Here is a 25,562-nt window from a genome sequence, read left to right on the forward strand (position 1 = left end):
TTGGCTATGAGAGTGAGCGAAGTCCGCCAGGACCAATGAGCCGCAGCCACGGCGTGGCAAGCGCCTTCCGGCCCGCCCCCGCGCGGCCGCCCGGCGGACTACCGGACCGTCCTGGGGCGGGACGTGGGCGCGGGGGCGCGGCGCGCGGCACGCGGCGAGGCTGAAGCGGCGGCGGCGGAAGGACTGCGCGTAGCCCGGCGCTCGGCATGGCTCTTCTTGGGCTCGGTAGGTGCGGGCCTGCGGCGGGAGGCCGGAGAGCCGGGTTCGGCCTGAAAGATTTCCAATCTCCAGGCCGTTCCCCGGCGGGCCGCCGCCTGGAGGAGGCCGGAAGCGGGCCTGGCGGGCGAGAGACGTGGGCCTCGGCGTCCAAAGGAGCTGCGAGTTTGCCCTGGCGGAGGTGTTCGGGCTCCACGAGGACGCCGGTGCGCGGAGACGAGGGCGCCCGTGGGGAGGGGCTTCCGCAGCCTCGCGGGGCGGTGAGCCGGAAGCGGGAGCCTAGTGCGCTAGAGTCGGGCGCTGAGTCCGGAGCCGGGCGGGAGAATTGCGGAGCCCAGCCCCGGCCGGATCCCGGGAAGGGGGTCGGTATTCCGGGCTAACCGCAGGGGACCCTGTTCTAGGCGTCTTCTCGAACTCCTGCGTGGGGACGGAGGGTGGCGGGCGCCCCGCACTGCAGCTCGTTTCTGCTACCTGTTTTTTGCAGCGCCTACTTTTAAAAACTGAAATGTTAGATCTCAGTGTTGAAATAAAGACCCATAGTTGCCTTAGAAAGGGAACAGTGCCCTCCAGAAACCGGGCTTAAGACGCAGGGGCGCTTCACAGGTGATCAGACTCCTTACTAAAGAACTGGAAGCCGGGCTCTTAGAAATTCTGTAAATGCTTCAGAGACTACGGTTGGCGAGGCCGAGGGGCTTGTCCTTCCTGGGCTCGCCCTGATCACAGCCTTGGCTCTGAGAGTCCTTTACCTCGGCTCTGGCCTCAAACCACCTGCCCCCTATTGACTGGCTGTGTGACTCGGAGCGAGTTACTTAACGATTCTGTGCCAATGCCTTTTCAACAGTGCTCACCATTTTAGAGATTGGTAATAGTACTCCCGTAGGGTTGTCCTGAGGATTAGTGAGTTAGTACATATATGTCTTTTCGCTTGTTTTTTGACACAAGGTCTTGCTGTATTGCCCAGGCTGGAGTGCATTGTTTCCATCATTGATCACTGCAGCCTGGAATACCTGGTCTCAAGGGATCCAGGCACACGCCACCACACCTGACTAATTTTTAAATTTTTTTATAGAATCAAAGCCTCACTATGTTGCCCAGGCTGGTCTCAGACTCCTGGCCTCAAGTGATCCTCCCTCTTCCACCTCCCAAAATCCCGGGGTTACAAGTGTAAGTCACCTCACCCAGCTAGCACATGTTTAAAAAGATGTAAATATTTGCCATATTACTGTGGAGAGAGTAGATGCGGGGAAAATATTTGAGTCTGTTTAGTTTCTTATGAGTGAATTCATACTAGACCCTGAAAGAGTCTGTGAGTCTATCAATTAACTCATTTTAATAAATGGCAGCCTTTTTGGGAAACCTCTCGGTTTCTAGATGACTGCTCTGGGACCGTAGACTCCTCCTAGCAGATGTGGGACGGAGATGTTACTGATGTGAATTTATAACATCCTTAACTGCCGTGGAGGAATGGAAAACCACAGATGGCAGAGCCATCTGCTCACATAGATTCTAGACACTCGCTCGGATGGTCCAGTTTCCCATTGGTGCTCATTATCACTGAGTGGAATGGTGATGTGAATTTTAGAAACAGCATCATTGGTCAGCATTGACCTACTTTGTCATCTTAAGTGAGCCCAGGGTTTTTTGTGTTCTTGGAGGTTGGAGGTAGTTGTTGGCTACTTTTATGCAGTCAGGATGTCTACATCTTTTGTCTGTTCTTTCTCAGTAGTACGTTTGGTTTCCTTCTAACCCTGCTAGGTCACATTGCCTTTTTAGGAATTTTAGTCTCAAATCTTAATCATAACGTTTTCATTGGGTAGCCGTGTACAAGCAGCGGAGGCTCTTATGAGAATGAACTAGGCAAAATTTAAAGACAAACGAAGGTGCATCACCACAACTAGAAAAAAGAAAAATAACCCAAGTCTACGATGATACTGTCAATAATGAGTGTGGGAAGCACGTTCCTAAGGAGAAAAACCCTGGTCCTTTCAGATGACTGCAGCCCACTTGTAACAGCATGAAGAGGAGAGGACTGATTTTATTGCTGTCCTTGATTGGCAAAGAGAAGTGATGGTACCTAATTCTGCCCCAGTCTACCTGATGATGCTCTGTGGGATTATACCACTGCATTCTCCAGCCCTTCTGTTAGAAATTCGGGTCTATATGATCTTAGGCAAGTTATCCTTTCCCTGTAAAGTTTCCTGGTCCATGAAATGGGCATCATAACACATACCACATAGGGTTCTTAAGTGAGTTAACATCTGCAAAATGTTTAGAACAATGCCTGGCAGAGTCACGCGGGTGTTGTTGTTTTGTCTTGCCAAAAAAAAAAGACCCCAGTTTCTGGAGTGTAGTTGGACAGGTATCTGAGAATGTTGGCCATACTCCCCAATCTCTCTTCTAAGAATCTATCTTGCAGAAACAGTCATACTAATTTGAGAGGCGGAGGAAAGTACAAGAATTTTCCGTGCTGGGCTGTTAGTGAAAAAGTCAGTCAGTAGTGGATTGACTAAATGGTTCAGCCATTAAAAATTATTACATTGGAATAGTTTGAAAATTCTTAAGTAGAGGGCTGGCCTCGGTGGCTCACGCCTGTAATCCTAGCACTTTGGGAGGCCAAGGTGAGCGAATCACTAGGTCAGGAGATTGAGACCATCCTGGCCGTGGTGAAACCCTGTCTGTACTAAAATACAAAAAAAATTAGCCGGGCGTGGTGGCACGCACCTGTAGTCCCAGCTACTCAGGAGGCTGAGGCAGGGGAATGGCTTGAACCCAGGAGACGGAGGTTGCAGTGAGCCGAGATTGTGCCACTGCACTCCAGCCTGGCGAAAGAGCAAGACTCCATCTCAAAAAAAAAAAAATTCTTAGTAGAAAAATCTGTAACTTATTCTTTTGCTTTTCCTTTTTTTTTTTCCTTGGTGGCAGAGTCTTGCTCTCTCACTTAGGCTGGAGTGCAGTAGTGCAATCTTGGCTCATTGCAACCTCTGCCTACCAGGTTCAGGTAGTTCTGTGCCTCGGCCTCCCAAGTGGCTGAGATTACAGGTGCCCGTCACCACGCCCAGCTAATTTTTTTTGTGTGTTTTTTTTTAGAGACAAGGTTTCACCATTTTGACCAGGCTGGTCTTGAACTCCTGACCCCATGATCCACCCACCTCAGCCTCCCAGAGTGTTGGGATTACCGGCTTGAGCCATGGCGCCGGGCCTGCTTTTTCATTTTTAAACATTTCACAATAGGCTCAATGTATTGAACTAGTACCAAATTCATATCAATTTTACAAAATAAAATTTTTTTTTGAAATAGTAGATGTCTATAGAGGACTGTCCCCTTTTTTGTTTTTTGAGACAGGGTTCCACATCAGCCTCCTGAGTGGCTGCAGCTACAGGTGCACCTTACCACACCCAGCTAATTTTTGCATTTTGTATTTTTTTTCTCTACAAGAGATGGAGTTTTGCCATGTTGCCCAGGCTGGTCTCACACTCCAGTGCTCAGGTTATCCACCTGCCTTGGCCTCCCAAAGTGCTGGGATTGTAGGCCTGAGCCGCCACACTCAGCCTCAGTCTTACTTTCAAGCTTATTCAGAGTTCTGACTGTCAGTGCTTATGTTTTTGACTTACTTGTTTTGTCAAACATGTCAAACTCTTACTTCACCTTTTCTTCAGCAATTAAAAGATTAGTGAGCAGCACTATCCAATAGAAATATAATGCAAACGTGTATGTAATTTAAAATTTTTTAGCAGCTACATTTAAAATGGCCAAAAGAAACAGGTGAAATTAATGTATTTACTCAGTATATCTAAGATCATTTCAACATGTATTTTCAAAATGAAAAATAATACTGAGGCCAGCCGCGGTGACTCATGCCTGTAATCCTAGCGCTTTGGGAGGCTGAGGTGGGTGGATCACCTGAGGTCAGGGGTTTAACAGCAGCATGGCCAACATGGTGAAACCCCATCTCTACTAAAATACGAAAATTATGGGCATGATGGTGGGTGCCTGTAATCCCAGCTACTCAGGAGGCTGAGACAGGAGAATCACTTGAACCCAGGAGATGATGGTTATGGTGAGCCAAGATTGCACGCCACTACACTCCAGCCTGGGCAACTCAGCAAGACTCTGTCTCAAAAAAAAGAAAAATGATAAAGAGATTACATTTTTCCCTCTGTTAAGTCTTCAGAATTCATTGTGCTTTTTACCAACACATCTCATTTTGGGGTAGCCAGATGTAGCTGGTGGCGATCTTGCTGGACAACACTGTTATTGAGGGAGCAGCCCCACTTTGGTTGGCCTGGCCTCCAATCACAGGCATCCTTTCCCACCTCCTGAAATGGAAAAGGAGGTCGTCCTATCAAAGGCTGCTCCATCACTGACTGGGTTCCCATGACCCCAGGCATTTTATTCGAATATTTGATTTATTTTATCTTTGGCCTCTCGCATTCTGCATAAGTCTTCCCCTCCTAGATCACTCCTATCGTTAAAGAGAAGCCTTCCTTGTTTTCTACATTTGCCTGCCTCTGGTCTCTGTAATGAAACCTGCTTAAAGAGTTACCTGTATTCTCTCCAATCTTGTGCAGACTAGATGCTTCTTATTTTCACTCCACCACAATTGCCAGGGCTCCAAGTGATTTCTTTGTCACTAAATCCAATAGATGGTTTTCAGTCTTTGCTACTTTATCTCCCAGTAGCATTTGTTAGTGAGGCCCCTCCCACGTGTATCTTGGTTTCTGTGACACCACTCTCGATAATTCTCCCAATCCACCTTCCGCATGGCAGCTGGAATACTCCTCCTAGAAAGCACAAATCTAATCTTTCCTCTGCATGATAACCCTTTAGTGGCTTCACTATTAGTAAAGTTCACAATTAGGTTCTTAAAATATTGTCCATATCTATGATACAAATGCAGTGTAAGTCTTGAATACCATTAAGTGTTCATTCATGCCTATAGCATACAGAACCGCTTCATTTTGAGCACTAAAAAGACAGCATGGTGTAATAGGTAAAGCTTGGAAATGGAGAGCTGTCCTGCCCCTTGTATGTATGACCATAGATGGGCCATTGATTTAGGCCTTTATTTACAAAATGGGGGTGATTCCTACTTTCTAGTTAGTAATGCCGTGAAAAATTAAGTGATCTAACGTATTTGAAAGTGATTTGAAAATTGTAAGTGCTATATGATGGAGGATTTAGCAGTAAAACAATGAACAGTGGCATACGCTCCTTCCAGAAGAAATGAACCATTTAGTTATTCCAAAAAGGTCCATTCGAAATCTTCCAAATTCTGTTTACAAAGTAAGCATATGAAAATGTGGCTAAGATGGCATGTACACACACTACTTGAGAACACACGCCTGTCTCACTTGTAATTTGCTATATCAACAAATTAAAAGGAAGAAATAATGTGATCAACTTCAGAGATGCTGAAAAGACAGGAATAGATAGAAATTTCTTTAACATTGTAACATTTTGACCTGGTGTGGTCGCTCACACCTGTGATCCCAGCACTTTGGGAGGCAGAGGCAGAGGATCACCTGAGCCCAGCATTTTGAGTCCAGCCTGGGCAGTATAGGGAGACCCTGTCTCTACAAAAAGTTTAAAAGTTAGCTAGGCATGCACCTGCAGTTCCAGCTACCTGGGGGCTGGGGGTGCTGAGGTGGAAAGATTGCTTGAGCCCAGGAGGTCAAGACTGCAATAGGAGGCCATGCTTGCACCACTGCACTCCAGTCCGGGTGACAGAGCAAGAGCCTATCTCAAAAAAATGTATCTGTTTCAACCCCAAAGCCAGCATGATGCAAATAGGAAAACATTCCTGTTGAAGTCAAGAACAATCTGAGGATATTCCATTATTTAGCTTTGTCTAGAGATAATTAGCAAATTTTTGTATATAGTCACGTGTTGCTTAACATTAGAGATACATTCTGAAATATGATCAACTTCAGAGATGCTGAAAAGACAGGAATAGATAGAAATTTCTTTAATTTCTATTGTCATATTAGATGATTTCTTCATTGTGAAAAACATCAGTGTGTACTTAATACAAACCTAGATGGTATAACTTCCTGTATACCTGGGCTATGTGCTATAGATTCTTTCTCTTAGGTTACAAATCTGTTCAGCATGTTACTGTACTGAATACTGTATGCAGTTGTAACAAAATGTGGTATGCCTTTGTGTATCTAAACATAGAAAAGGTGCAGTAAAAATATGATGTAAAAGTTTTAAAATGGTACACCTGTGTAGGACATTTGCCATGAATAGAGCTTGTGTGACTGAGAGTTGCTCTAAAAAATTTATTTCTTGAATAATAAATTAACCTTGATTTGCTGTAACATTTTCCTTTTATTATTGTTACTTTTTTTTTTTGGAGATGTAGTCTTGCTATGTTGGCCAGCCTGGTTTTGAACTCTTGACCTCAAGCAGTCCTCCCACCTTGGCCTCCCAAAGTGTTGGGATTATAGGTGTGAGTCATGACATGTGGTCAACATTTTACTTTCTAAACTGAATTTTTTTTTTTTTAATTTTTTTACTCTCATAAAAACACTTAGCTTAAAACACATTCTACAGCAGTACAAAAATATTTTCTTTCATTTTTTTGAGACAGGGTCTCACCGTATGAGGCTAGAGGGCAGTGGTGCATCATAACCCACTGCAGCTATAGCCTTGACCTCCCTGGGCTTAGTGATCCTCCCACGTCAGCCTCTTGAGTAGCTGGGACTACAGGCATGTTCCACAATGCCTGGCTAATTTTTGTATTTTTTTGTAGAGAGGGAGTCTCACTATGTTGCCCAGATTGGTCTTTAATTCCTGAGCTCAAGCGATCTGCCTGCCTTGGCCTCCCAAAGTGCTGGGATTATAAGCATGAGCCGTAGCGCCTGGCCAGTGTTTTCTTTATATCCTTATTCTGTAAGGTTTTTTTCAGTTTTTAAAGTTTGTTTGTTTTACTTTTTAAGCTTTTTGTAAAAAACTAGAACACAAACACACACATTAGCCTAGGTCTATACGCAGGGTCGGAGTTATCAGGACATCACAAGGTGATGGGATTTTTTTCAGCTCCATTATAATCTATGAGACTGTCCTTATATATATGTTCTCTCCTTGACCTTGTGGATGTGACTGTATACATAAGTTATTTAAAAGGTAAATTTTTGATAGTATTGCCATTTCAAAGAACTTTTGGGTTCTTAAGATACTAGTACGTTCAGAATTTGTTTTTCTATATTATTGTTATAAATTGCATTTAAGTTTCCAGAATTGCCAAGAAAATGCTCTTGATCCACAATGTGGCAGAACTGTGTGGTCCTCAATATGGTCGACACTTATCCTTCCTTTTTATTCTTTTTTTTTTATTTTTTGACATGGAGTCTCACTCTGCTGCCCAGGCTGGAGTGTAGTGGCACAGTCTTGGCTCACTGCAACCTCCACCCCCAGGTTCAAGGGATTCTCTCCCAAGTAGCTGGGATTACAGGCACCTGCCACTGTGCCCAGCTAATTTTTTTTTTTTTATATTTTTAGTAGAGACAGGGTTTCACCATCTTGGCCAGGCTGGTCTTGAACTCTTGAACTCCTGATCCACCCGCCTCGGCCTTCCGAAGTGCTGGGATTAGGCATGAGCCACTGTGCCCCAGCCTGCATCCTTTCTTTTAAGGTTGTTCACGTGAAAATTTTTTCTGATAATGTGCTATTATTCTGATATCTCCTAATATTCTGATAATGTATTAGGAGAAATAAAACTATGAAAATAACCATTGTTCTTGAAAGAGTCACAATCTAGTGAAGAGACAAATAATTGTTTTTCCCTTGAAAAAGGCATTTTAATAAAGATAATGTGGCTGGGCACGGTGGCTCAAGCCTGTAATCCCAGCACTTTGGGAGGCCGAGGCGGGTGGATCACGAGGTCAACAGATTGAGACCATCCTGGTCAAACATGGTGAAACCCCGTCTCTACTAAAAATTACAAAAAAAAAATTAGCTGGGCACGGTGGCGCATGCCTGTAATCCCAGCTACTCGGGAGGCTGAGGCAGGAGAATTGCCTGAACTCAGGGGGCGGAGGTTGCGGTGAGCCGAGATTGTGCCATTGCACTCCAGCCTGGGTAACAAGAGCGAAACTCCGTCTCAAAATAAAAAAAAAGAGATCAAGATCATCCTGGTCAACATGATGAAACCTCGTCTCTACTAAAAATACAGAAAATTAGCTGGGCATGGTGGCGTGTGTCTGTAATCCCAGCTACTCAGGAGGCTGAGGTAGGAGAATTGCCTGAACCCAGGAGGCGGAGGTTGCGGTGAGCCGAGATCACGCCATTGCACTCCAGGCTGGGTAACAAGAGCGAAACTCCATTTCAAAAAAAAAAAAAAAAAGATAATGTGCTAATGTTGCAACTGAATAGCATGAGGAGTGATCACTGTGGATTGCTCAGGGTTACACAGGCAGAAGTGACCTCCCAAGTTTTCAGTGTCCACACCCATAAAACGCTAATAGTACTGCCTCATGGAGTGGTTGTAAAGAACAAAGGTGTTGATACATGAAAGCCACTAAGAATAATGCTACACACAGTCTTTTTCCAGTGCAGCCCAAGGAATGGGAGTGGGGACTGTCTGTTTCTTTCTTGCTCAGTGCTGCACCAGTGGGAGTGACGTTCCAGGGGCTCCAACTGCAGCAGGGACAGCAGAGGGGCCAGGGCTCGGCTATCCTCCTGTGTGAAGGGCCCTGCTCAGTTGAAGAGGACTCTGGTTCCCCATTTCCAGTCAAAGTATGAACCATGCTGTTAATGGTGTCCTTTTGTTGTCACTTCAGGTCTGGTGAGCTCTGCCTTATTTCTGGCAGTGAATGGTCTGTATTCCTCTAGTGATGATGTGATCGAATTAACTCCATCAAATTTCAACCGAGAAGTTATTCAGAGTGATAGTTTGTGGCTTGTAGAATTCTATGCTCCATGGTAAGTATTATAAAGTAGTTGTAGATTATTTACTGTACTTTCTGAAATTGGAGAAAATGCTATATAAAAATCTGATTGTATTAAGTCATCTCATTGAGCTTACCGTTTGTTAAAAGAAGTAGGGAAGAGGGAAATAGGAAATGCAAAGTGTCTAGTCTATTGTTAAAGAAGATCTGTCTGTCGATGAGGTGGTGCATGTGGAAGGAAAACCTGATTTTATGAGGAAGGAATCTTGAGCAAAGGTAAGGGAGGGGCCAATGATTAACTTCATTCTCTTTCTTGAAGAGAATTATTTCCTGAAATAATGTAGTTAGAAAATCCGGTTTAATTCAAAATTTCTTTCCTTGCCTGACATTCAATGCTGGAAAAACCCTTGTGAGGTAAAAATGTCATCACTGTTGACACTAACGACACAAAATTATATACAGTCAAAAATACAACATTGCATTGATTATTTATGTGCTTAAAGCATTTAATGAAAAAAAATAGAAGGGTGGAAACTGTGTGAGATGTACATGACGCTGTCTGTGCTGTAAACCAGCTGCAAGTATCCTGAGAGGAGAGCCAAACCCAGCCAGCTGTGTCTGGGAAGAACTGCACGGTGATCTGAGATCTAGAAGAGTCCTTTTACATGTGAACAGCTTTGTAGGCTTACGTGAGGGATATTAGATGCAGTCCTTACGGTCAAATTCTTAGAACCTGCCTGATGGGTACCTTTTAGGGTATGCCTGATGAAAGTTTTTCCTTTCTCACTTTAACTTTTTTCTTTGAACTGAGTTTTAGAAACTACACACCAGTCCTTATGGACCATTTTACTTAATGCTCAGTATAGCAAATGGAGGTAAAAATGCTGTATTTTCAAGGTGGATGCTGCCACATTGCGAGTGACCTTTACTGTTTTTAAAGGCTCTGGTTTTTGTGTGCTCTATCCAAATGCTAATTCTGTATGGATTAGCTCAATTAGATTAGCAACTGTATAAATAGTAATTGTACAAACTGTTATATTGTTAAATGCCTCTGTATGTGGTTTTTACAAGCTTATCACATATGGCATAGGTAATTTACCTTGTTTCTGAGAGCTACTATACAAGAGAAAATACCTCATTCTAAAACTCTGCAAGACAGCATAATTGAGAAGGCAGACTCTAGATCCAGTAGTTAATAATTATTATTACACTGGCAGAGTTTTACTTTGTGGTGTCTGGATGAAATAATGTCTGATTAGAGCAAATACTTTTTTTTGAGAGATAGGGTCTCACTTTCTCCCAGGCTGGAGTGCAGCGGCGCGATCACGGCTCACTGCAACCCTGATTTCTCAGACTCAGGTGATCTTCCCACTTCAGCCTCCCAAGCGCTGGTACTACAGGCATTTACCACCACACACACAGCTAATTTCTTTAATTTTCTTTTTTTTTTTTTCCCCCTCTGTTCACACTACAGAATGCCTGGCTAATTTTTATATTTTTTATGGAGATGGAATTTCACCAGATTGTCCAGGCTGGTCTCTAACGCCGGGGCTCAAGTGATTCGCCTGCCTCAGCCTCCCAAAGTGCTGGGATTGCAGGTATGAGCCATGCACCGGGTCAGACAGGTGCTCTGTAACTTCCTTTTGCACTTGGACTCCTTCGGCACCTTGGCGAAGGCCTAGGATTCTTATAATAAAAGTTTTATGGTCATGGATGATGGCTCACACTTATAATTTCAGCACTTTAGGAGACAAAGGAGAGTGAATTGCTTGAACTCCAGGGTTCAAGACCAGTCTGGGCAATGTGGCGAGACCCCATCTCTACAAAAAGGAAAAGAAAAGAGACAAAGAAATTACCCAGGCGTGGTGGCATGCACTTGTGGTCCCAGCTACTCAGTAGGCTGAAGTGGGAAGATTATCTGAGCCTGGGAGGTAGAGGCTGCAGAGAGCTATGATGTGCCACTGCACTCCATCCTGGGCCACAGTGAGAGAGCTTGTCGCAAAACAGAAAAAAAAAAAAAGCTCTCCTTTAAGAAAAATCAAAGCTTTACATGTTTAAATAAAGCCTATAGGTTCACAAAGAAAACCTAAAGTATGGAAATATGATTGTTGAAATATTTAAATTTTATGGTTAATGTAGTACAAGGACAGTGAGTATAGGTTTAACGTCTCTTACCCAAAGTGCTTGGGACCAGAAGTGTTTCTGATTTCAGATTTTTTCAGATTTTGGAAGATTTGCATAATACTTAGCTGTAGAGCATCCCTAATCTGAGAATACAAAATCTAAAATGCTCCATTGTACGTTTCCTGTGAGTGTCATGTTGGCGCTCAAAAAGTTGTGGATTTTAGAATGTTTCAGATTGTGGGTTTTTAGATTAGGGATGCTAAACCAGTACCAAGATCCAGCAGCAGACTTGACAGCTGCAATAATTCTGAGTAGTGGTGGGCATAAATGATGTTTGAAGATTCCTGCAGTAACTATAGGATAATAATGAAAACAGCTGTTATTTTTATTCATGGTAAGTCACAATAATGGACTCTGGAGTGTTGCTTACATTTGTAAAGAAATTCTAAATTTCAATTATAGATTAGTGAAAAGACTTTTTTTCATCCAAATTCATAGACCTCCCCCCTAAATTTTTCCTAAAATACCATCTTGGCTTCAGATTTGTTTATTCTTTTCCCCCCCAAAAGGGATCCCCTAAATTTTTATCCACCAGCCTTTTGGGAGTCTGGACCCCAGATACAGAACCCCTGGGTAGAGGGAATGCCATATGTGGCATTGTGATGTATGTGCAGATCTAATAAAAGAGAGGATGAACTCTGACAGTCTCTGGATTTAGTCCTCTTTTCTTAGATAAACTGAAATTAAAGAGGCACAAACCCTGTACAAATTTGTCTTTGGGTTTTCTGAGTATCTCACATAAACAACAAAACATTCTGTATATAAATACATAGAAGTAGCATTTCAGAACATTCCCCTGAAAGATCCTCACTTCAAATATTGGGATTGCCTTTAGGCCCTAATTCTCAGTTACATAGTTATTAAAACATTTACCTGTATGATTGTAGTATTTGGAATCAAAAACTTGTCAGGCAGCTCTGACGCTGAATGGCTATGTGATATTGGGTAAATTTCTTCTCAGCATCAATTCTGTCATTTATAAAATGAAATAACAAGAAAGGCATGCCTTCAGCTTCATGCTGATTAAATGAAATCTATAAAATGTTTTCATTATGGTCCTTGCACCTAGCATTTGTGCATTTGGTCCTTAGAGACCTAATTAGAAGAGAAATTACATTGTTTTTAAAAAATGCATCAAATCACCAATGGATAAAAAAACTATGGAGTCTGCATACAGAGAATGTTACACGGCAATAAAAATGAACTGTACAGCTACCTACAGCCTCAGTGAGTGGTAAGGGTTAACAGGTTTACGCGCATGTTTCAGAAGCGCTTTTCTTTGTTGTATTTCACATTAATAGTACCTACAAGGTTAACGTTGTTTTTTCCTGGTGTTTTCTTCTCTCCTCCCTCCCCACTCTTCCACTTTCCCTGTCTCCCCCCACCTCATCACTCACATCACCATCTCCTGGTGTCACGTTATGCATTTCGGCTTGTTAGGCTCACTGACATGGGTTTATGTGTGTGTTTCTAAGTCCAGAAGCAATTTGTGGGGCCCAGAGGGTATTGAGATACAGGCATAGGAGTTCTAGGCCAGATACCTTGTCTGTAACATTAAAAAGTTGGACTAGATTAGGGACTGTCAAACCTCAGTAGGTTTAAGAATCACGAGTAGAACTTAAGAAAATGCACTTCTTTCCTGGGAAGAAAAAGAAAAAGAAAAAGAAAATGCTCTTCTTCCTCTATGAAGTTTGGATTTGTGGGGCCCAAGAATCTGCATTTTGCATAGGCTTACATCTCCACAAAGTGAAGCACATTGGACCAGATAGCTTCTAAAGGGCTTGTTTAGGTGGAGAGTTATAAATTATGGAGTTTAAATATGATTTAATTGAACAGTAATTTGGAAGTTTTTTTTTTGTTTTGCTTTGTTTTTTGACAGAGTCTTGCTGTGTTGCTCAGGCTAGAGTGTAGTGGCACAATCTCAGCTCACTGCAACCTCTGTGTACCTACGTCAAGTGATTCTCCTGCCTCAGCCTCCCCAATAGCTAGGATTACAGGCCTGTGCCACCACACCCAGCTAATTTTTTGTATTTTTGGTAGAGATGGGGTTTCACCATGTTGGCCAGGTTGGTCTCAAATTCCTGAGCTCAAGTGATCCAGTTGCCTTGGCCTCCCAAAGTGCTGGGATTATAGGTGTGAGCCACTGTGCCCAGCTGGAAGCTTTTTTTATTGGGGTGATATGAAATGTGATTGTTGTAAGTAATAAAATGGTGAGCTCATCCAGGTTGCTGATCTAATTTATTTATTTTCTTTTATTTCTTTAATTTTTTTGAGACAGAGTCTTGCTCTGTTGCCCAGGCTGGAGTGTAGTGATGTGATCTCGAGTCACTGCAACCTCCACCTCCTAGGTTCACGCAATTCTCGTTCCTCAGCCTCTCCAGTAGCTGGGATTACCGGCACCACCACACCCACCTGATTTTTGTGGTTTTCGTAGAGATGGGGTTTCGCCATGTTAGCCAGCTGGTCTCAAACTCCTGACCTCAAGTGATCCTCCTTCCAAAGTGCTGGGAGGACAGGCGTGAGCCACCAGGCCTGGCCTTGATCCTGTTTTATTTGTGCTTGTCCTCTTTGCAGGCGTATCACTCAATAGACCATTGATGGATTTTTTTTTTTTTTTAATTAAATTTTTGAATTGAGAAGCAAAGGCTTTAACTGTTGCTTTTGTGTTGTCCTCCCCTGAAAGGTGTGGCCACTGTCAAAGATTAACACCAGAATGGAAGAAAGCGGCTACTGCATTAAAAGTAAGTTTTTAAGCAAAAGCCTTAAAATTTTTTTTAAGATAATTTTCTAAGATGTCCACATTCACCTGTGTATGTTTAAAGTAATAAGTATGCAATTGGTTTAATGTTCAATGGAAAGCTAGTTTGCATATCAGAGTTCAAAATACTGGTTCTGTTATCAAAATCATGCTGAGAATAAGGGGATAATACACATTTAAATGCTTACATTGCCTGTTTTTGTTCATTCTGTTTCCCAGATAAATGACAGTTACTCTCAGCCCTGCCTGTTCTGTGAGCTGCAGAGTTCCCTCTGTGGGCTGACTTTGATTTCCCCCATCACTGCATTTAAGATTCTCTTCTGGGGTTCAAGGCTAAAGCCCTTATTGACTCACTGCAAACTGCACCCTGTGCTTTATTATCTTTTTCTGAGTCTGTATGAAGCAGATAATGAGTTCTTGTGGAATCTGCTCTAGTTGAAAGAAAAATTGTTATTTTCTTTACATTTCCACAGGATGTTGTGAAAGTTGGTGCAGTTGATGCAGATAAACATCAGTCCCTAGGCGGTCAGTATGGTGTTCAGGGATTTCCTACAATTAAGATTTTTGGATCCAACAAAAACAGACCAGAAGATTACCAAGGTAAGGACTTTTCCTAGCTGCTGCCTTCCCCTGGTAGACAAGAACCTGGTGTTCTTCAACAGATTGAGAACCTGCTCTACCAACCTGCACCATTCTCAACCTCATTGTACTCAATTATCTATAAATGCTATATACAGTGATTCCTTCACCCTCCGAGTCATTCTGAAGATTAAATGTATGTTATATAGTTTGTGTTATCATTTATATGCTTAGGTCAGTGCTACGTTAGCAATGATAGAATAACGTTTCTGTGCTACCCTCTTGTCTTTCTCATTACAGTCACTTGTATTTAATAAAGATCTATATGTATGTTCTTGCTCTAATCTGTCTTCCCTTTACGTAGGAGAAGGGTCCAGCATATCACCATGAAAAAGGAGACTGTCATTTAAGAGTCTTAGTCTCGCCGGGCGTGGTGGCTCACGCCTGTAATCCCAGCACTTTGGGAGGCCGAGGCGGGTGGATCACGAGGTCAAGAGATCGAGACCATCCTGGTCAACATGGTGAAACCCCATCTCTACTAAAAATAGAAAAAATTAGCTAGGCATGGTGGTGCGTGCCTATAGTCCCAGCTACTCAGGAGGCTGAGGTAGGAGAATTGCCTGAACCCAGAAGGTGGAGGTTGCGGTGAGCCGAGATCGTGCCATTGCACTCCAGCCTGGGTAACAAGAGTGAAACTCCGTCTCAAAAAAAAAAAAAGTCTTAGTCTCCTAAACTGTTACTAATAAATGGATACCACAAACTGTGTTTTGTAGATAAGTACATTGTGAGTATCTGCTGTAAGTCACTGAGGCAACTAAAGATAGAATTCAGGTTCAAACTCCTGAGACTAAATGTTTTTTTTTCACCCACACTATTCTTTCTTTTTGCTTTTCTTTTTTTTTTAAGAGACAGAGTCTGGCTATGTTGCCCAGCCTGGACTCCAACTCCTAGGCTCAGTCGATCCTCCTACTTTAGCCTCCCTGGTCTGGGATCACAGGCATCACACTCTTAGAGAATTGTCCTGTTATTTAATTTAAGATACCACAAATAGATTATTATATTTAAGATAATCAGAGTCACTGGATTGGGCCAGATCCCTGGTACTAGTAAAAGTATCAGGCATAATGTGTTTGAAGCTGAAATTGTGGCTAATTTGGTAAAGTTTTTCACTGAAGATTTTGTTATATGAAACATGAATCACAAAACTTAGGTTTTGCTTTATGTGAGCAGTACCGTCTCATGAGTTGGGTGGGAGAATCAGCATCATAGTAAAATAGAGTTGTCTGTCCTTGGTGACTTGCCTGGGTCCAGCTAATAGAAGGCAGGGAAGGCAGGGGTGAGGGGTACAGAATCTGTCATGTGTGAACTGGGAAAGCAGCCCTACTTGGCTGCCTGGCTGCTGGCTTCTCCCCACTCCAGCGTCAGTAACTAAACAGTACTTAGTCTCTTGCTTCTGTGTAAAATGGGGATGTGCAAGCCTATTTTAGGGTACCAGAAGCTTAATTGAAATAGTACACATAAAGCTCATGAGACAAATTCTTGGTAAAAATTGTTGGCAAGTCTCGAGGCTGGCCGGCGGGTAAGAAGACGAGGAGTGGCCTTGGGCACGTTGTCTCTGCTAGGTGCTCCAGCTCCAAAGTTCTAGGGAAGGACCTTTTTCTTTCTTGAGTAAACACCTGCTTTTCTGCCCTTGAGTAATTTGTTACAGTTTTCCTGACTCGTGAAAATGTGCATATTTAGTGCATTCACTCTGCTGCTGCTGTTATAAATCAGTTTATTGGAACACAGCCCTACTTGTTTGTCTACATATTGTCTCTGGCTGCTTCTGCAGTGGCGCAGAGAACTGAGTAGTTGCAATAGACAGTATGGCCCAAAATGCTGTAAAGTTTACACCTGGCCCTTCACGTAAAGAGTTTGACAACCACTAGCCTAGAGTGAGAAAACCCTCCCTTATTTCCTAGTATACTTTGTGATTTGGCATATGTCCAGGTAAAGACGGGGGAAGAAGGGGTACTAGTTCAGATGTTGGAGGTAACCCACATAGATAAGGAGCAGAGGCTGTTTCATGTTGAGGCCTTGCCCTTCTCTGTTATCAAATGACATACTTGGTAGGCTCAACCCATGATGCAGCGCAAGATTATCTGAATAGATGCTGAGAGTTTTGTTTTTTTATGTTAGGTCTGATGTGTTCTCAGAAGTTTATCTTCCTGGCTGTACCTTACATCTCTAATCCCAGTACTTTGGGAGGCCAAGGCAGGAGGATCACTTGAGTACAGGAGTTTGAGAAAACTCTAAAAAAAAAGATTTTATTTTTATTTATTAATTTTTTTGGTCAGAGTCTTGTTCTGTTGCTCAGGCTGGAGTGCAGTGGTGTGATCTCAGCTCACTGCAGCCTCCAAGTCTCCTGGGTTCAGGTGATTCTCCTGCTTCAGCCTCCCGAGTAGCTGGGACTATAGGCCTGCCCAGCTAATTTTTTGTATTTTTAGTAGAGACAGGGTTTTGCCATGTTGGCCAGGATGGTCTCGAACTCTTGACCTCAAGTGTTCTACCTGCTTCGCCCTCCCAAAGTACTGGGATCACAGGTGTGAGCCACCACACCCGGCCGAAGGATGAAACTTTCTAAAGAGATTCTATTGAAGTTTTGCCTTTAAACTCTAAAGACAGCACATGATATGTGTTATTCAGCACTTTTGTGTTAGTCAATAGCCCCTGACTCTCTTGAGCAAATAAGTTTTTGGTGAACTTCCAAAGACTATTGTCATCTTGCCTCTCTGAGTTTTCATGCAGATTTGTTACTTATATTAGGATTAAGTTCAGCTTAACAGTGTTTCAAGCAAGATAGAAAAAAAGAGGCCTGGAATGGTTTCCAGTCACTTGGCTTCAAAGACACTTCATACCTACTTTCTCCATCTTTTCTATCCAGTGTCTCATAGAAATAGTTATTTTGGTATTTAGGAAATTCCCTACTTTCCCAGCTAGATATTAAGCTTCTTACTCATCCATGTACATGTGCAGTTAACATTTGTGAGTAATTTTCATTAGGAGATGGTATTTGAGCAGGGAGTTTTTATTAACACTAACAACATAAAACCTAAGAAGAGGAATCAGGCTGGGCACAGTGGCTCATGCCTGTAATCCTAGCACTTTGGGAGGTCGAGGCAAGCAGATCACTTGAGGTCAGGAGTTTGTGACTAGCCTGGCCAACACGATGAAACCCCATCTCTACTAAAAATACAAAAATTAGTTGGAAATCACTTGAACCCAAGAGGTGGAGGTTGCAGTGAGCTGAGCTCATACCCAGCCTGGGCAACAGAGCGACACTGTCTCAAAAAAGAAGAGGAATTGGTTTTTCAAGTGTTAAGTCTAGTGCAAAATGCATACTGGGGAGAAAGTGTGTTTTGTGAGAGATACACGTGTTGTTAGAACTGTGTAACACCTGGTGAGGCTGACAGTGAAGTAAAGACACAGTCAGTTGGGATGGGCCAGATGGGGCACTTGAGGAAGGCCTGGCTGAGGACCACCTACCTCCTCTCTCCTGTAGGTGGCAGAACTGGTGAAGCCATTGTAGATGCTGCGCTCAGCGCCCTGCGCCAGCTTGTGAAGGATCGCCTTGGGGGACGGAGCGGAGGATACAGTTCTGGAAAACAAGTAAGACCATAAAATGTCAGTTTTTATTGTGTCATAATTTTGAAGCCAGAGTGTAGATTCCTTGCAAAAACAAATAGTTGTTTTTTGCTGTTTTTAAAAATATGTTAAAGTGGTGAACTTTCAATTAAAAAACAATAGAGGATTGGATCCACTGATCCCATGGGGAACCAGCCATCCAGCCTGCTCATTTGGCCTCCTCAGAATTGCTGTTGCCACGGCCAGTCAGTCCCCGGTCATCTTGCCACACCTGCAGTCCAAGTACCAGGCCCCCAGATAGGCTTCCTGGGCCCTGGGCTAAAACAGAACTTCAGGGAGAAAGAGCTCCAGGCCCAGGAGCCAGGTGCTGGCATCGCATGGCACTTGTAGGTCCAAAGTAGGGAGGGATGGATGGGTTCTCCTTTAGGTAGACTTTGATGAACCGTGTTGAAATTTGGGTCACCTCTTGGCCTGTATCTGTGGCAATCAGCCCAAAATCCATGGAAAATTCTACACAAATGGATAGGGAAGAAGAGAGAGAGATGAGCAGATTGGTGTTGTAGATGCTATTGTATGTGAAGCTTAACACTGATATTCTTGTGCAAAATTGAAGATATATAAATATTAAATGGGCATTTACTTTTAGGCAAAAGTTAAACTAGTTAAACTTTCACCTAAAGTAAATGTACTAGCTCTGAACCCATATAAAGAGCTAGTTTAGGCCGGGCCTGGTGGCTCACACCTGTAATCCAAGCACTTTGGAGGCCAAGGCGGGGGCGGATCACCTGAGGTCAGGAGTTCAAGACCAGCCTGACCAACATGGTGAAACCTTGTTTTTAAAAGAAAAAAGAAAAAAAAATAGTTTAACATTTAATGAGCATAGTTGCCTGGCCCCCTGCATCCTGCCTGGCAACAGAAAGCAATGCTGACTGGTTTTTAGATTTAGTACTGAAGAACATTCTCAAAAAAAGAAAAGGATTAAATGTTATTGTTAGGCCGGGCCCAGTGGCTCACCCCTGTAATCCCAGCACTTTGGGAGGCTGAGGTGGGTGGATCACGGGCTCAGGAGATCAGCCTGGCCAATATGGTGAAACACCGTCTCTACTAAAAAAAAAAAAAAAAAAAAAAAACAAACTATGCAGGCATGGTGGCACGCACCTGTTGTCCCAGCTGCTTGGGAGGATGAGTCAGGAGAATTGCTTGAACCCTGGAGGCGGAGGTTGCAGTAAGCTGAGATCATGTCACTGCACTCCAGCATGGGCGACAGAGCAAGACTCTGTCTCAAAAAAAAAAAGTTATTTTTAGCTTTGTTGACTGGTAGGGACTTTATGAAAAGATGTAACATAACATCCTGGGATGAAGCAGCAGCTGTGCTTGAGTCTGATTAGAACAGTGCTGTTAAGGGGTTCTTTGAGCCATGTTGAGGTTTCTCTAAAAATAGCTGGTGACAGAATTCAGGTACAGGTTAAATGTTGTACTGAATGTATTGGTAATTATTTGAAAGTAAAAGAGTATTTACCAAGCAAAAATAATAATGCTGAGGAATGTACCCAATTTGAATACAACCATTTTCACTATTTTATTCACTAAAGAAAAGCTCTGAAACTTAGTTAAGATGTAAAAGCAGGTTGTTATTTAAAATTAGCAAAGTGTTCTTCTTGGCCAAATTGTTGTTTGATGTTTAATGTCATAAATGCCAGGGCAGAGGTGATAGTTCAAGTAAGAAGGATGTGATTGAGCTGACTGACGACAGCTTTGACCAGAACGTTCTTGACAGCGAAGATGTTTGGATGGTTGAGTTCTATGCTCCTTGGTGTGGACACTGTAAAAAGTAAGTGACTTCTGCTAAGTAGTCTGTTCAGTCACAGTGTTCACAGTGCACTTGGTAGCTTATTTTGAAAGAGCTGAACTAGATAATAGATCATCACTAAGATCTCTTTCAGAAAAACTCTGACTCTAAGTGAGTATTAAACTTGACATTAGTGCCAAGAGCTTCTGCTCTCGTATTGCCAAAGATTAAGGGACTGGCTCATGTCCAGGCTTACGGATGGGAAGTGCATATGAAGGGTAGCATTGGATTTTTGGTAAAGCTACACACAAAATGTTCTCTAGGTGTGACATAACTGGGGATTGGGCAGAAATGCACAGATCAGTTAAAAGTATAGGCTGGGCGTTGTGGCTCACACCTGTAATCTTAGCACTTTTGGGAGGCCAAAGCAAGTGGATCATTTGAGGCCAGGAGTTTGAGACCAGCCTGGGCAACATAGCAAAGCCCTGTCTCTACTAAAAATACAAAAAAAATTAGCAGGGTGTGGTGATGTGCCCCTGTAGTCCCAGCTACTTAGGAGATTTACAAGAATCTCTTGAGTGCGGGAGGCAGAGGCTATAGTGAGCTGAGATCACACCACTGCACTCCATCCTGGATGACAGAATGAGACTTTGTCTCCAAAAAAAAAAAAAAAAAAAAGTTGGGGCTGCAAGTTTAAATGCAAGTATTTGTCCTGGTGAGGTGAATCACTTGAGGCCAGGAGTTCGAGACCAGCCTGGGCAACATGGGGAAATCCTATCCCTACTAAAAAATATAACAATTAACAGTGGATGGTGGCACACACCTGTAGTCCCAGCTACTTGGGAGGCTGAGATGGGAAGATCTCTTGAGCCCAGGAGGTTGAGGCTGCAGGGAGCCATGATTGCACCACTCCACTCCAGCCTGGGCAACAGAGAGGGACTGTGTCTCAAAAAAACAAAACCAGTATTTTTCTATAGCCTAGAGCCAGAGTGGGCTGCTGCAGCTTCAGAAGTAAAAGAGCAAACAAAAGGAAAAGTGAAACTGGCAGCTGTGGACGCTACAGTCAATCAGGTTCTAGCCTCCCGGTATGGGGTGAGTATATTTATAAGGCTCATTTCATTGTGAAATACGTGGTATTTCTTTACTTCTTCCAGTACTCCAGGCGTCCCTATGAGATAGGAAGGGAGATGTTTAAGCCATTTCGTGAATGAAAAGTTAAAGTCACTCTGTTGTCATAACTAACAGTCTGAAACTCAGGACTGTCGATTTCTTTCCCTTAATGTCACACTGCTTCTACTATGTACTTAAAATGAGGTTTCAGCTTGCTCAGGCTTATTCAGGTTGCTCATATGGCTGTTGTAAGTGCTCCATTTGTTCTAGAATAGATACTTTGTGTTAATTATATGCCAGGGCTTGAATATGATTGGGCTAAACTTCACAGTCAGACTGTTAAATCTCCCTGATTGATCATTGACTTCTGTGAGTCATTCCTTTGAAATCCATGCAGTCTGGGGAACAGTTTTGTTACATTAAATTATAAAGGCCAGGAGTGGTGGCTCATGCCTGTAATCTCAGCACTTTGGGAGGTGGAGGCGGGAGTTTAAGACCAGCCTGGCCAACAAAATATAGATATTAGCCGGATGTGGTGGTATGCGCCTGTAGTCCCAGCTGCTCGGGAGGCTGAGGTAGGGGACTCACTTGAACCCAGGAGGCAAAGGTTGCAGTGAGCTGAGATCATGCCACTGCACTCCAGCTGGGGTCTCCCACAGAGTGAGACTCCACCTAAAAAGAATTACCTGTAAGGAGGTTTTAGAAACCGTAAAGGTTGTTATTTTGTGTTAAATGTTAATTGGATTTTGTCCTCTGATTTTTTTTTTTAATAGATTAGAGGATTTCCTACAATCAAGATATTTCAGAAAGGCGAGTCTCCTGTGGATTATGACGGTGGGCGGACAAGATCTGACATAGTGTCCCGGGCCCTTGATTTGTTTTCTGATAACGCCCCACCTCCTGAGCTGCTTGAGGTAAACCGCTTCAACTGCTTGTAGTGCAGGAAGCTTTTCAGCTGCTAGTGAAGAAGGTTAAAGCAGTCGTGACACTGTCCATGTTCTGCCCTTTCCTTCTTGTTAAAAATACTCTTTAAAGTGGTGTATATACTTAGAAATGGGGAAAAAAATCTGATATATTGCTTTTCATAACTTTTAGCATTAGAATAATTATACCATGAACAGAAATACAAGCTTCTTAAGTGTGTTCAATCACTCTTGCTTATCATTCTCAAAATCGCACATTTACTGAGTACCTCATCATGTTACCGGCACTGTTCTGGTGTTCTTACGTAGGTTTTTAAATTTTAATTCTCACATGAACACTGAGAGGTAGTGTTTTTATCTCCATTTTACATATGGGGAAATCGAGGCACAGGGCCTCAAGTTTGTATAAACATATAATACATGTAAGTGTAATTTATTTAAACAAGTAAGTGGCAGAGCCAGGCTGTGTCCAGGCATTGTGATTTCAGAGACATGTATGTGTGCTATTCCCTCACCACCACCACAGGTTCCGCAGGCTTAAGAATCAGAAATCTCCTCTTACAGAACGTGCCTCTGGGTATTCCCATACAAGGAAGTAGTCATGGGAGAAATCTGTCTTTTTCATGAAAGCAACTGTGAAGTTCTTGTTTGCCAGCTTGCCTTTGGGTGTTGTATCATGCAGACTCCTGACCATCCCTTGTCTTCTGGGTCCCACAGATTATCAACGAGGACATTGCCAAGAGGACGTGTGAGGAGCACCAGCTGTGTGTTGTGGCTGTGCTGCCCCATATCCTTGATACTGGTAAGACAGACAGAAACGATTTCCCCTTAGCTGTTCTATGCTAAAGGCTCTCAGAATACTTCCTAAATAGGTTAATTTTATGGACTCCTTTATCTTTACCTTTAAAAACCTTTGTTTAAATTAGGAGCTGCAGGTAGAAATTCTTATCTGGAAGTTCTTCTGAAGTTGGCAGACAAATACAAAAAGAAAATGTGGGGGTAAGTTACGGAGCTTATTTTCTCAGGGTCATCTGAACAGGGAATGGAGCTTCCTGAGAGTGATTCGCTTGTGTTGCTGTAGGCTGTGTTTCCTCTGCTCTGTGGTGTTGGTTGGTTGGTTGGTTGGTTGGTTGGTTGGTTGGTTTTTTGACACGGAGTCTCACTCTGTTGCCCAGGCTGGAATGCAGTGGTGCAGTCTCAGCTTACTACAGCCTCCACCTCCTGGGTTCAATTAATTCTCCTGCCTCAGCCTCCCAAGTAGCTGGGATTACAGGCCCCCGCCACCACACCCAGCTCATTTTTGTATTTTTAGTAGACATTGGATGTCACCATGTTGGCTAGGCTGGTCTCAAAACTCCTGACCTCTAGTGATTCACCTGCCTCCACCTCCCAAAGTCCTGGGATTACAGGTATGAGCCACCGTACCCAGCCTGCTCTGCTATATGTATTTATTCAGGATATGAAAATATCACTGGGAGGAAAAGAAGGATGCAGGGCTGCCAGCACAGTGCATTTTTCTCATAGGAATCCTGTTTTCAATGGTGATTGGGGTCCCCAATTAGCAAGCACACACACAATGAGTAGTGCAGCTGAATTCCAATATGAGCTTGAAGGCTGGATGAGAAAGATGAAATAGAAGCATGTTTCCTTACCTGAGCAAGGACTGGATCTAGGCACATTTTCAAAACAGTCTTTCTCCTTCCTATTTATCTTTTTGCTTCTTCAGTATCTATTGCTTTCCCCACATACTTAGCGCCCCCTGCTGTCCCTCTCTCCGTGACCTTGCTCCTCCTCCATTAGTTCAGCAAATGTTTATTAGATGCCTGCAGAACACAGGAGCATGATTAATAACCCAAATGATATTGGTGGCATTTTAGGTAAAAAGGGAAAATCCATGTAGAAACTCACTTTTTGTTTTTTATTTATTTCTCATTCCATGAAATATCTGAAGCATGATCTTTTGTTCTCTAAGTTCTTCTAGTTGGATTGTAAGCAATTTAAAAGACATATTTGCCCTAAACACCAGTCTGGTTTTCTAGGTGGCTGTGGACAGAAGCTGGAGCCCAGTCTGAACTTGAGACCGCACTGGGGATTGGAGGGTTTGGGTACCCTGCCATGGCCGCCATCAATGCACGCAAGATGAAATTTGCGCTGCTAAAAGGCTCCTTCAGTGAGCAAGGCATTAATGAATTTCTCAGGTAATTTGTTTTCTTACGTTGTTTGTTTCATCTCTTTGGTTCTGTCATGGATTTTTATTTGAAACCAGGTATATATAAATATAATAAATGGAATAAATGGAATTTCAAATGCAGACTAATTCCAGAGAATTGTTTATGAATTAGAGTTTTTAAATTATCTCCCTGTTCATTCTTTTTCCATGGAATACTCTGCTTGCTGGATGAGGAGAATGCATTTCTGCCCTCAGGCCACTCTGTGTGCCCTTCCGTACATCTGTCCGTGGGCTCTTTCTTATTCTCATAAAGGTCTCATGGGCTAAAGGCATGAATGTGGTTTTCATTTCAGGACACTTGTTTTTGGAATGTAGTTATTTATTTGAAAATGGGTGTACTTAAGTTACTGCAGCAGTGCAAACATGATAGGTTCTCAGACTCTAAAACCAGTGTACAGGGCTCTCCATCCTGCTCTACTGTTCAGCTTACCTCATCATCTTTTAGGCATTACAAGGCATTGACCTAATGAGGTTTTCTTTGCCATTTTTGCTGTCGTCTGTGTTCATTTCTTAGTTGCTGTATAAAAAGAGATATTCAGCACACAAAAGGCAGTTCAGGGGCTTATGATGAATAATGGATACGAAGAATAGTGTGTGAAAGTGTGCAGTGTTCTTGCTGCCAGTCTTCCAATTGATGCAGAAGAGTGTGTGTGTGTGTGTGTGTGTGTGTGTGTGCGTGCGTGCGCGCGCGCACGCGCTGTGTAGAGACTGGGGCTCCAGAGTCAGGCACCTCAGTCACAGCTCTGCCTCCGGTAGTGAAGTGGGAAGAACTCCTGTGAGGTCAGCTTCTTTAGCTCGTGCCTGGGGACAGACCCTGGCTCCTTCCCTCTCAGCTTTCTCTCATAGTTCGTTAATATGATTATGGGGGTGTTTTCATAAAGAAGTTTGTGGGGTCGGGCACAGTGGCTCATGCCTGTAATTCCAACACTTTGGGAGGCTGAGGCAAGCGGATCACTTGAGGCCAGGAGTTTGAGACCAGCCTGGCCAACATGGTAAAACCTCATCCCTACTAAAAATATAAAAAATAAGCCAGGGGTGGTGGCGTGTGCCTGCAATCCCGGCTACTAGAGAGGCTGAGGCACAAGAATCACTTGAACCCAGGAGGTTGAAGTGACGCCACTGGCACTCCACCTTGGGCAACGGAGCACAACTTGGTCTCAGAAGGGAAAAAGAAGTTTGTGGACTGCTTAAGTTTCTGATTGTCACAGAGTAGTGATTTATTAAATCATGAAATCAGAATTATTAAATATATCTAAT

The 25,562-nt window shown here is 43.1% G+C and overlaps 1 protein-coding gene across 1 annotated transcript in view; it reads left to right on the forward strand.

Annotated features, from left to right (window-relative positions):
- Positions 1-118: 118 nt before the first annotated feature.
- PDIA6 (protein disulfide isomerase family A member 6) overlaps positions 119-25,562 on the forward strand; it is a 27,962-nt gene continuing 2,518 nt past the window's right edge. The window contains exons 1-11 of the mRNA XM_002758030.7: positions 119-225; positions 9,001-9,142; positions 13,976-14,033; positions 14,524-14,650; positions 18,171-18,277; positions 19,954-20,084; positions 21,020-21,134; positions 21,926-22,066; positions 22,793-22,877; positions 23,002-23,074; positions 24,115-24,273. Coding sequence (XP_002758076.1) covers positions 207-225; positions 9,001-9,142; positions 13,976-14,033; positions 14,524-14,650; positions 18,171-18,277; positions 19,954-20,084; positions 21,020-21,134; positions 21,926-22,066; positions 22,793-22,877; positions 23,002-23,074; positions 24,115-24,273 — 1,157 coding nt within the window. The 5' untranslated portion in view covers positions 119-206. The remainder of the gene's footprint in view (positions 226-9,000; positions 9,143-13,975; positions 14,034-14,523; positions 14,651-18,170; positions 18,278-19,953; positions 20,085-21,019; positions 21,135-21,925; positions 22,067-22,792; positions 22,878-23,001; positions 23,075-24,114; positions 24,274-25,562) is intronic.

The sequence above is a fragment of the Callithrix jacchus genome, chromosome 14, assembly GCF_049354715.1.
Source record: "Callithrix jacchus isolate 240 chromosome 14, calJac240_pri, whole genome shotgun sequence".
NCBI classification, from domain to species: Eukaryota; Metazoa; Chordata; class Mammalia; order Primates; family Cebidae; genus Callithrix; species Callithrix jacchus.